Source organism: Ovis canadensis, chromosome 1, assembly GCF_042477335.2.
Source record: "Ovis canadensis isolate MfBH-ARS-UI-01 breed Bighorn chromosome 1, ARS-UI_OviCan_v2, whole genome shotgun sequence".
Taxonomy (NCBI): Eukaryota; Metazoa; Chordata; class Mammalia; order Artiodactyla; family Bovidae; genus Ovis; species Ovis canadensis.
Genome location: NC_091245.1, coordinates 3,885,049 through 3,897,292, shown reverse-complemented (window position 1 = coordinate 3,897,292; position 12,244 = coordinate 3,885,049). Strand labels below are relative to the sequence as shown.

Here is a 12,244-nt window from a genome sequence, read left to right as displayed (position 1 = left end):
TAATCCAGAACTAGAGCAGAAGAAGCCAGCAACTCAGAAACACCAGTAAGGGCTGATAAAGAAAGCCCAACGAGCCCACTCTCCAGGTGGGGGCAGGGAAAGGACACCCTAGCAAGATGGAGGGCTTCTAGACAACGCGTGCTGTCTTCAGCTGTCACCATGGGCACCTGCCTCCACCCACACCTGCACCACGGAGGTGCCGGGGGGCCCAGACTCCCACCCACACACACTGTGACAGGAGCCCACCCCCTCCAGCGCCAGACAGGGCCCAGTAAGGAACCAGGACGTCTGCCCCGCCACAGCAATGCGCCCCCACCATGGTGTCAGCTGGACCCCATGGGGACCCTGGGCCTCAGCCCACACCCGTCACCGGCAAGGTGTCTGCTCCTCTCAGGTGTTGACCTGGACTGAGCTGGGAGCCCAGACATCTGCCCCTGCCTGGCGGTGATGAGCAGGGTCAGAAAATGCCAGCTACTACAGAAGGGTTAACAAACATCAAGAATCATAAAATAACATACAGACACTGAGGTTTTAGTTAAAAATTGCTCATCGTACTGAGAACCAGAAAGATCTTAAACCAAAGAAAAGAAACTCTCAATAGATGCCGACACTGAAACGACAGAGATTGTCTCTCCGACAAGAGGTTTTAAGGCAAAAACAATAAAATGCTTTAATGACCAATTATGAACACACCTGAAACAGAAGAAAGTATCAGCAAAGACGAAGAGGAGCAAGACTGAAATTTTAGAACAAACGATTTCAACAACCAAAGAAAAAAGGCCGTACACAGGCTCACCAGCAGAATAGGGACAACAGAAGAAAAGACCCGGTCAACGGAAAGAACAGAATTAACCAATATGAAAAAGAGAGAGGAAGTAGACTGGAAAAAATTGAGCAGAGCCTCAGAGACCTGTGGGACCAATAGAAGATCTAACATTCATTTCACTGAGGTCCGAGAGGGCGAGCAGAAGGAGGATGGGAGGAAAAAGAACTTGGCAACGAGACAAATTTGGAAAGAGACAAATTCAGAGATTCAAGAAGCTGAACAAAACCCAACCAGGGTAAACCAAAAGAAGTCTAAGACACAAAATATAAACTTCCATAAATGAAAGACAAAGGAAAAATCCTCCATAGAGCCAGAGAAAAAAATAAACAACTCCTTACCTATAGGGAAAAAATAATTCAAATGTTAGTAGATTACTCATCAGTAACCACAGAGGCCTAAGGAAGTAAGGCAAAATTTTCCAAGTGCTCAAAGGAAAGGCCTGTCAATCAGAGTCATGTCATCCAGCAGAAATATCCTTCAGGAACAAAGAAGGAATCAAGATGTTTTCAGATGAAAGAGAAAATTAACAGAATTTGTCACCAGAAAACCTTAATGCTAAAAACAACTAAAGAAGTTCTTTATACAGAAAGGAAACAGTAAAAGAAGGAAACTTAGAACAGCAGAGAGAAAAGAGCTTGATAAGCAAGAATATAGGTAAATAAAATAGACTTTCCTTCTCTTGAGTTTTCTCAATTATGTTTGATGGCCTAGGCAAAAATCATAGCACTGTCTGATGTGCAGGGGGCTTCGCTAGTGGTCCAGTGGTTAAGAGTCCACCTGCCAATGCAGGGTCATGGGTTTGATCCCTGGTCCAAGGAGATCCCACATGCTGTGGGGCAACTAACCCCACGCGCCACAGCTCCTGAGCCTGCATGTTGCAGCTACCGAAACCTGCACACCCTAGAGCCCTGCTCGCGGCAGAGACACCGTCCCAGTGGGAAGCCCGAGCGCTGCGGCAGAGCGCAGCCCCTGCTCGCGGCAGAGACACCGGCCCAGTGGGAAGCCCGAGCGCTGCGGCAGAGCGCAGCCCCTGCTCGCGGCAGAGACACCGGCCCAGTGGGAAGCCCGAGCGCTGCGGCAGCGCGCAGCCCCTGCTCGCGGCAGAGACACCGTCCCAGTGGGAAGCCCGAGAGCTGCGGCAGAGCAGAGCCCCTGCTCACGGCAGCTGGAGAAGAGCCCCTGTGCAGCAACAGAGACCCGGCACAGCCAAAAACAAATAATTTTTTTTTTAATGTAAGTGGAAAAAATATTTACGATGATTATTTTATGAATGGGGAAGAATAACAGATATATAAAGAGGTACATTTTCTATTCTTTACTTGAACTTCTGAAAACTGCTTAAGTAACTCACAGAAAAATAGGAAAAAGGAAACAGGGAAAAAAAATAGAACAAACCAAAAAAATAAAATGGCAAACTTAAGCCTGAACACCAACTATTACATTAAATGTAAATGGAATAAATGTATCATTAAAAGGCAGAGGCTGGCAGAATAAATTTTTGAAAACTGATCTAACCATATGCTGTCTCTAAGAAACTCACTTCAAATATAGCAAGTTGGGGAAAAGTGTATCATGTAGATCTTAATCTAAGGAAACCAGGCCTGTGTACATAACATTAGCTAAAGGAGACTCCAGAGCAAAGGAAATTACCAGAGGGTGAAAGGAATAGAGAGTCAGTTCCCCAAGGAGACATGGCAACCCCAACGTGGATGCACTAAACAGCACAGCTTCAAAATGTGCGAGGAAACAGCCTGAACTGAAAGGAGAAGAAGACAAACCCACGAGTACAGATGGGCACTTCAACACCATCCCTCAACAGTGGGGAGAGCGACTAGACAGAAACCGGCCAGGATGCAGAGGAACTCAGCAGCACCTACCAACAGGAGCCGATCAACACGTCTGGAACTTTCCACCCAACACCGGTAAGATACCCATTCTTTTCAAGTGCCCCGGAATATACACTAAGATAAGTCATATTCTGTACCTTCAAATATACCTCAGCACATTTAAAGCACTGAAATTACACAGAGTGTTTTCCTTAACCACAGTGGAATCAAACTAGAAATCAATAACAGGAAGATAATAAGAAAATCTCCAAACACTTAGAAACAACCCACTAATGAGTAATCCGTGGGGCAGATTACTGAAATGAATGGAAATACACTTACCAACATCTGTGGGACACAGAGGATGGCGGAGGGGAAGCCTACAGCACTGAGTGCACGTCAGACAGAGGGGAGCGTCTCCGGTCAGCGAGCCCCCACCCGCAGCACCGGGAGCGCAGAGCAAGCTACCCCAAAGCAAACGGAGAATTCAGTGACAGAGACGCGAGCAGAGGCCGGTGAGACTATGGACAAAGATCACTTTTGAAAATCAGCGAATTGAAGATCTGGCTCTTGGAAAACATGGATAAAACTGACAGACGTTTAGCAAGACTGACAAAAAAAGAGAGAAGAAACAAATTGCCGGGGAGGGAGGTGGGAGGGGGGGTCATGTTTGGGAACGCATGTAAGAATTAAAGATTTTAAAATTAAAAAATAAAATAAAATAAAAAAATAAAAAAAATAAAAAAAAAATAAATAAATAAAAGAACAAGATTGAACTGAAAAAAAAAAAAAAAGAAACAAATTGCCATTATCAAGAATGAAACAAGATATCACTGTGGGCCCTAGAAGAGCCCACAGAATAAAATTCTTTTTATTATCAAAACGAATAAAGGAATGCTACAAAGAACCTCACATACATGAATTTGTTATGAAGAGTAGACTACTTCATCAAAAAAATATAAGCTACTGTAATTCCCCTAATATGAGGTAGCCTTTCAACGTTGGTGCTGGAACGCTTAGACATCCACAGGTAAAGACAGACATCAGCCCATGTCTCACACCTTATAGAATATAACTGAAAATAGAGCATGAACTGAAATGTAAAACATAAAACCGTAAAAATTTTAGGAGAAAATCTTCAGAACCTAGAGCTAAGCAAAGAGTTGTTAGACTCGGCACCACAATCATCCATAAAAGGAAAAGTTGATGAACTTCATCTAAACTTTTGCCCTGAAGAAGGCTTTGTTTAGAGGATAAAAAGACAAGCTACACATTAAGAAAAAATGTTTTCAAATGACAGATCCGCCAAAGGGCTGGTACCTAGAATACAGAAACAAAAAACTAAATACGCAACTACTATACAACCTAGGAGTTTCATTCCTGGACATTTATCCCAGAGAAATGAAGACTCGTGTTCACAAGCAAAACCTGTACCCAGAAGTGTTTAGCAGCTTTATTCATCACAGCCACGAACTGCAAGCCACCCAGATGTCCTTTAACAAGCAAGCAGTTAAACAAGCAGGCCACGTGCCTGCTATGGAACTCCTGTCAGGGGTGAGGAGGAGGGAACCACGGACACACACAACAGCCCGGAGGCACCTCCAGAGGATTTTGGCGAAGGCGAACTGCCAAGCCCTCCAAGTTATGAGCTCTGTGACATCACTTACATGACAAAATTTGAAACGTCCTCCGGGGCTAAGGAGGGAACGGGGCCGAGGGTGTGGGTGATGAAGAGTGGGCGTGGTTAGCGAAGGGAGGGCCTTCGCAGCAGTGGCCGTGTCTGCATCTGGTCAGTGTCCAGGCTGGGACTCTGGCCTGCAGTGCTAGAAACTGAGTTCAGGATACACAGAGTGCCTCTGTGCTGTTTCTTCCAGTGACATGTGAGTCTATGTTCTCTCAAAATAAAAAGATTAATTAAAAGAGAAAGGAGGGAGAGAGGGGAAACAAAGGAAGAAGGAGGACATCCCTGGTGGTCCAGTGGTTAAGACTCCACCTCACAATGTGGGGGACATGGATTCGATCCCTGGTCGGGCACTGAGATCTCACATGCCACAGGGCAGGTAAGCCCACACATCACAGCTCGAGAGTGTGCGCCCTGACAAAGATCCCACGTGCCACAAGTAAGATCTGACGCAGCCAAATAAACAGATACTAGGGAAAAGGTAGGGAGGGAAAAGAGGCGAAACAGCAGCTGTGCCAGAGTCTTAGGGCAGCTCCATGGGTGGACAGGTGTGGGAGCAGGTTTGCATTACTCTGGGTAGGGGTGGAGTGCTGGGGCGGGGCGGGGGGTGCGGGGCTGGGCTCATCCCAGGTCAGACCTTGAGCGATGCGTCAGGCCCAACCCTGTCGTCCTACAGAGGAGCGTGACATTAGAGGTCGCACAGCCCTGGATGGAGCCCAGAGCTCCTGGCTCTTCCCAGTCCACCCCGCCCCACCACCTCCAGATGTCAGAGCCCGTCTCAGGGACAGACCTGACCAGGAAGCTTGTCCAGGCAAGGCCAGTGGGACCTGGTGTCCTGCACCGTCTGTGCTGCTCACCTGAGTCCATTCATCTTGCTCTGTTAGTAAACGAGCAGGAAACAGCTCCAGAGGTTTAAGAGGACTTTATTTAGCCAAAGCGGAAAGTTAAGTTACTGTTCTGGTTTTTCCTGAAATGGAGTGAAGCGTTGTAGTTTTAGTTAGATCAGCACGAGGGACGGTTCTCCTGTCCCCTCCTGCACAGCCATGCATGTTCCTGTGTGCACACACACACACAACACCCCAAATCTCTAGTCACCAAAGATCCACCCCGTATTACAGCTGAGAGGCTGCAGGGAGTGGGGTGGGGACTGAGTCCCTGGAGCTTGGCCGGGTTTGGCAGGGGCACCAAGGAGATGGGCTCTGGGGCCTGCGGCCGGAGGGGGGTTTCTCGTGGGGAGGGTAAGGGTCCAGACAGAACCGTCACGTGGCTGGCCAGCGACAGCCAGGGCAGACTGCCCACGGTGCACCGCATCTGCCTCAGCCACGGAGGGCGTGGGGGCTGGCAGCTGCCCTCGTGGAGCAGAGGTGCTGGCATCACTGTCTTTACTCCAACACCTGACTTTCATGTGGCTGGGATTTCTTCCAAGGGTGTTGGTTAATTACTCTGCGTGGAAACGGGACTGAATCCTTTATCTGTTACAGGACAGAGAACACCCCGATGATTGCCGGCCTTGGGAAGGTAAGCCCTGGGGACCTCGGATGGATGCAGCTCGCTTTGTGCGTCAGTGTGCAGGGGAACCTCAGTCTTCCTCCTGCGTCTCTTCCTCACTCTCACCCCATGTGCGGGGACAGGGTCCCCACCGAGCGGACCTGTGGCACCAGCCAGGGGTCCTGCAATTCAGCTCCATCCTGACACTGTCCACCCTCAGGATGAGGTCTTGGTCCCACAAGACCCCCCACCCCCGAAAACTTCAGATGCCAATTGTCACCTGTGCTTGTGACCAACTGGCTGTGAATCTGAGGTTCCCACGGCCCACTCCTCGAGTTCAGTGAGTCTGCTAGAACAGCTCACAGAACTCAGAGGAACTAGACCACTGACCCCAATAAACAGTTTTTCATGAAAGGGTGTGATAAAGGACACAGGTGGACACCCAGAAGGGCAGGATGTGGGAAGGGGCGTCCATGCCCTTGCCAGCAACACCCCCGCCCCCCACCGCCCGCAGCACCTCTGTGCTCAGCAACCTGGAAGCTCTCTGAAGCCATCCTTCCGGGGTATAGTGGAGGCTTCGCTCAATCATTAACTCCGTCTCCAGCCCCTCTCTGCTCTCTGGAGGTGGGGCCGGGGCACTGAAAACCCCATGCTTCTAATTCCGGTTCCATGACCAGCCCCCACCTAGAAGCCCACCCAGAATCACCTCATTAGACCAGGAGGCACTCCTGTCATCCAGGAAACTCCTGGGACTTGGGAGCTCGGCATCAGGAACCAAGAGTCCAAGGCCAAAATTAGAATAACGGCAGCCCCCTCCTGCCATGGTGACTCTGGAGACTCCCAGGCCTCCATCCCAGTGCAGGGCCAGGGCAGACCAGCGGGCACATTCTGTGGGCTCACAGCAGTTTCCCAGCCACTCCAGTAGGCAGCCCGGGCTTCAGAGAAGGTCACATTTGGGACCCCAATAAATGGGCCAATGTCTTAATAAGAGAAACCTTGAATTTTATTTATCAACCTGGAGACATGCTTTTTAGGATCCGTGGAGTGAGTTTCACATGCCTAGCATTTGAAAGGAACAGACTCTCTTCTCGAGTCTTCTAACATAAAAAACAGCGACATCATTCCCGCAGGTTTGCTCCTGCCTGGTCCTGCAGCTCGCTGCAACCCCCCCCCACACCCCCCCAACACACGCACCTTGCCCCCTCCACCCCCACCCCCCACCCCAGGCCTGAGCCTGGCTGCCCCTCCCCTGAAGATGGGGGCTCAGTGCAGCCTCTCAAGGAGGCTCCTCCTGAGGACCAGACGGCGGCCTAGCAGCAGCCTGCCCCTCCCTGACCACACGCAGCCCCTCTGGCCCTGCTGTCACTCGGGGCGGGGGCCACCATTGTCACCCCTCGCCCAGCCTGGACCCCCACACACTGCTTGCCTTCCCCGGGAGGTGTGTGTCCTCACCCACCAAGGCCAAGTCCAGGCCTCCTGGCGCTCTCCGCCCCTTCCCCGCGCGCCTGAAGGCAGGCCCCTCCTGCTGTCGCCCCCTTCCCACCTCCCATCCCCATGCTCCCCTTCCTGTGTCCTCCGCCCTGTGGAGTGGCCTGCATGCGTCCCTCCGCTCCTGAGGCCTGGTCTGCTGCGTGCTCTGCTCCCCTGAGGCCTCAGAGAAGGTCCCCAGTTGCCCTGTGGCTTCCAGAAGATGTGGGGCCACTTCTCCGCCCCCGGCCCAGCCGGGCACCTCTGCTTCCTCTCCCGTCAGCCTCCTCTCCTGGCCTGGTGCTCACCCCCCACCCCCCACCCCGGGGCTCTGACGCTGGCCTGGGCTCCGGTCTTCCACAGACCCTGACCTCCGGGGAGACCCAGGTCCCCACCAGCTTCCTCGTCCCTCAGCATGTCCTGCTCTCTCCTCGAGGTGCCGCCTGCCACCCAGGCTCTTGCTGAGAAACCCAGGAGGTGCCCTCAGTCCTCCCCGTCCTCACCCCACACCTGACGCGGCAGCTGGTCCCATCCATCCAGCCTCTGCCACAGATGAAGACCTGCCCCTTGTCCATAGCCTCCACTGAGTCTAGGCCAGGCCACCCCCACCATTTGCATGGATGCCTCACACATGCTCCACACAGCACCCAGCTGTGAACACACAGATCAGGCGGCTCAGACCCAGCTCCAGCATCCAGGTTTCAGCTCAGAGCCCGCCGTCGTTAGGCCTCCGGCACCGTCCTTCTGCTCACAACGCTCCAGGAGCACTGGCCCTTCCCTCCTCGGGCCTCTGCCCGGAGCGCCCTTCCCCGGGCTCTGCGCTTTCTTCACGGCACCCACCCGAGGGCAGACATGACCGCTTCTTCCTCCGTCCTGTCCGTCTGTCTCTAGAGTGGACCGGGAGAGCCTCCGGTCACCGACTGGGGACTCCGCAGGGCCCCAGGCATCAGGAAGCCTGACAGCTGTCAGATGCCAGTCGACAAGTGAAGGGCAGGCAGTCGGAGGCGCCGCCACCTCTGCCCTCAGGAAGCAGCACCTCCACTGCTGTCTGGCTCCCCTGCCCCCGACATCACCCCACACCCTCCTGTGTCCGCAGGCAGCCGAGCTGGTGGCAGAGAACTGCGAGGCCTACGAGGCCCACATGCGGGGCGTGCGCGACTACCTGGAGGAGAGACTGGCGGTGAGTGCCCACGCCGCGCCCGGAGCCTGGACCTCCAGGGGGTGTGGAGGTGGACCGAAGCATACCAGGGACAAGACACTGGATGCTCCTGTGAAGATCCAAGTGTGCTCAGAATCTTTCTCTTCCAATTGACCTTCCCCTTCACACTCAGTCTCTCTGAGTATTATAAGGAGATACTTACGGATAAAATAATAATTCTCTGGGGCTCCCCTGGGGCTCCATGGTAAAGAACCCACCTGTCAGCGCAGGAGATGTGGGTTCCATCCCCAGGTCGGGAAGACCCCCTGGAGAAGGAAATGGCAACCCACTCCAGTATCCTTGCCTGGAGAATCCCAGGGACAGAGGAGCCTGGCAGGCTACAGTCCATGGGGTCCCACAGAGTCGGAGAGGACTTAGCTACTAAACAACAAGAAAAAACAATCATTCTATGTGTCGAGGGTGAGGCTTTGTTTTCCAGAAAGTCTGAAACAGTTTTGAGGAGGGGGGCTTTGAAGACATGACACATTTTGTGCATTTTTCAGGCTGAATTTGGTGAGAGAATCCATCTGAACAGCCAGTTTCCAGGCGCCAAGCGGCTCCCCAACACCTGTAACTTCTCCATCCAGGGACCCCAGCTCCAAGGTGAGGAGGGGGACAGGCTGGGCGGTGCCGGGCCCGGCTCAGGCCGTCGGGGGGCTGGTCGGGGACTGAGGGCAGGATCGGCCCACCGGGCGCTGTCCGAGGGGCTCTGATCACAGCTGCTGACCGGCTCGGGGCACTGAGACCGCGGACGCAGAGGTCCTCAGCAGCGGCAGGGGCCCATGCCAAAGATGGAAGGGAAGGTCAGGTGAGCCAAAGGTTAGGCCTCTGGGCCCAGCTCTGCTGCAGTTTTTACAGAACGCTGTGAGAGGGTGAGGGAAGGAGAGGCGAGCTGCTGAACCCTGGGTGGGGGTGAAGCTGATGTAGGTGTGCGGGCCTCCTCAGCTCCTGCCATCGCCGCCTCCCGGGCGGAAACCCTGGGGCTCAGGTTCGGGTTCAGATGACTCGTCCCCCAGACGCCCGAGTCACTGAGGCTGGAGTCCAGAGCGCGGAGCATCCTGTCTGTCTGGGACGGGACTCCAGGGGCCTAGAGAACACCAAACTGCAGCTCAGTTTTCACTTCTTAGCTGAGGTTGTTGCTTCGAGGGTCTCCTGGGTCTCTCCGGGGAACGGGCAGCATGTTTGGACCATGCAGGAGCCCTGGGGCGGCCGTCGCTGGACTGAACGTTTCCTCTCTGGAAAGGTGGCTGTGGGAGGGGAGTTCCTCAAGTACCTTTCCCCCTTTTCTGGGGCAGACTTTATATTCCCTGAGGGCCTGTGTTAATTTAAAGCAGACAGGCTCCTTAAATCAGCTGTCACCGGTGTGTTTTTTTTTTTTGGCCACACTGTGTGGATTGTGAGATTTTAGTTCCCCAACGAGGGATTGAACTCGGGCCCTGGCAGGGAAAGAGTGGGGTTCTAGCCACTGGACTGCTGGGAAATTCCATCAGTGTGGTTTTTTTTTAAATCTCCATGCTTGTGAAGGAAGAAGGCTTAAGAAAGCCTTAACAAAGGCAGCGTAACAAAGGCAGCTCCCGGTGTCTCCACTGTTAACACACAGAGACATCAGGATGGACGTTCTTACCAGGCCAACACAGCACTCAGCAGGCGGCTGGTCAGGATGCCAGCCTTGTCAGGATGCCGCACCCTCGAGGCTGGTTTCAGGAGGAGGAGGCGGCAGGAGGCAGCACTCCCCTGGGTCCCACGGTGGCCTCCCACCCCGCGGCCAGAGGGGCCTGTGCCCTGGGACTCGCCAGGTGGCAGCAGGGAAGAGAGGCTGCGCCGCCCGGCCTGCCCTCAGCGGCCTGCGCTCTGTCTCCCCAGGCCGTGCGCTGCTGGCTCAGTGCCGGACGCTGCTGGCCAGCGTGGGGGCCGCCTGCCACTCGGAACTCGGGGACCGGTGAGTACTCTGCACGGCGTGGCTTCAGCATCTGGGGTGCATCCCTGTGCCAGGCGCCGCGGAGCTCTGCAGCCTGGCAGGGACCAGGGGTGAGGGGGCATCGCAGGCGCTCCGGAGGGCTGGGGGTGCTGGGGCTGGCCCTGGAGATGGGGCAGCATCTCAGTATGGGGCAGGGGGCAGGCTGGAGGCCCAGGGCCTCAAGACAATCAGGAACAGATTTGAGTTCCAATCGCTCCCCCTGCCAGGAGCAGGCAGAGACAGGAGGGGCTGCTGTGGGGGCTCAGGCCCTGGGAGCAGCCTGGTGGAAGGAAGGGAAGCGGGTCTGTTTCCTTGCGGGAGGAAGGGGGGAGGGAGGGGGCCTGCAGGTGGGAGGGGAACCGGATGAGGCAGCCTGTGCTCTGGAGAGAGCAGGGCTGGGGTCCTGACAAGCAGGGGCCCTCACTCGAGGAAGGCTGGGGCTGTGGGAGACCACACACCACTGACCAGGGGCCGCAGCCTCCGCGGTGCAGCAGGCCAGCCCCCAGCCTCAGCAGTGGCCGCGCGGCCCCTCTGAGAACCGAGCCCGTTAAACTCCACGGGGATGGGAGGCCTCTCCCAGGGAGGGGCCTGTGGCTGTCTTCAGGGAGACACCACGTCCCCCCTGCCCCACCGCCCTGGCAGCATGGAGAGCTGAGTCCTGCGGGCTGACCGGCTCCCGCCCGCAGGCCGTCCCCAGTGCTGCTGAGCTGCGGCGTCCCCGTCGACGTGGCCAGGAATGCCATCCGGCTGAGCGTGGGCCGTAGCAGCACCCGGGCCGAGGTGGACCTCATCGTGCAGGACCTGAAGCAGGCGGTGGCCCGGCTGGAGGGCCAGGCCTAGTGCCCACGGGAGCCCCCTCCCTGTGCTGAGGGCCTGGCGCCAACACCACCGCCCCGCAGCACCCAAGGAAGGGGAAACGCCGTGGCCGCCTCCCTGCTCCCCTCTGGGAAGAAGGGAGAGCTTGTCACGGGCACCCCCTTCCTGGAAGGTGGCATTTTTATCCGAAAGATAAAATCCTAGCATTTGTCACCAGCTGCTACCATGAACATAGGAAGTGTGATTTTCAGGGGCTGTTCTGGCCTCCCCACACTTGTCTGCAGAGAGGGCAGTGTTGCCTCACCCCAGGACCCTCCTCAAGGCCTTTCCAGAAGCGGAGGCTGCTGCGATCAGGCCCCCTCCCCGTGGGGCACCCCGCACTTGCTGCCCTGCCCATCCCCCTGGTCACCTGCCGGTCCCTCGGCCATCAGCCACTGGGCGCCTCCCCACCGCCCCGGGTCCCTGCTGCCCCTTCCCTCAGATCACGTGCTCAGGGTTTTGGCTCCTCTGTCAGCCGCAGGCGCCCTGTGTTTGGGTCATCCCCAGGGCGGGCAAGCCCCCATCCCTCATGCCCCTTCCCTCCCAGTTGTATTCGGGAGGATTCTCGGATCCCCACAGATGCCCTGTGGTGTCTGATTCACGTCAAATGTCATCTGTGGAGACATTTACATAGGAGTGATTTTTTTAATTGAACAACACATTTAATGTGTGACTGAAAAGGGCAGAGAACTTCATGACGACACTGAGGAAACAACCGTCAGAAACGAGATGAACTAATAAAAGATGCCGATCTTGTTTTGTACATTGTGTTGTTTTTCTAGTTTCTGCTTTGTTGGGGGCACCAGGCATCTGTGCCTGCTGTGGGGGTGGGGCCAGACCAACCGGTCACGGAATAATCCCACGTGATCTCCAGGACTTCAACTTGAGACTGTGTCTGCGGGAGCCCCACAAAGCAGCTCCCTGACATGAGAGCATCCAGCGGGCT

At 55.1% G+C, this 12,244-nt stretch overlaps 1 protein-coding gene across 10 annotated transcripts in view; it reads left to right on the top strand.

Annotated features, from left to right (window-relative positions):
• SCLY (selenocysteine lyase) overlaps positions 1-12,061 on the top strand; it is a 30,578-nt gene extending 18,517 nt beyond the window's left edge. For 5 of the 10 annotated variants that reach the window (XM_069583895.1, XM_069583884.1, XM_069583920.1 and 2 more), the window contains exons 8-12: positions 5,815-5,851; positions 8,385-8,468; positions 8,990-9,089; positions 10,350-10,425; positions 11,130-12,061. In XM_069583895.1, coding sequence (XP_069439996.1) covers positions 5,815-5,851; positions 8,385-8,468; positions 8,990-9,089; positions 10,350-10,425; positions 11,130-11,283 — 451 coding nt within the window. In that variant the 3' untranslated portion in view covers positions 11,284-12,061. Of the gene's footprint in view, positions 1-5,814; positions 5,852-8,384; positions 8,469-8,989; positions 9,090-10,349; positions 10,426-11,085 lie in introns of all 10 variants that reach the window. The other 5 variants (XM_069583931.1, XM_069583941.1, XM_069583957.1 and 2 more) reach the window with 1 other exon arrangement.
• The last annotated feature ends 183 nt before the right edge of the window (positions 12,062-12,244 follow it).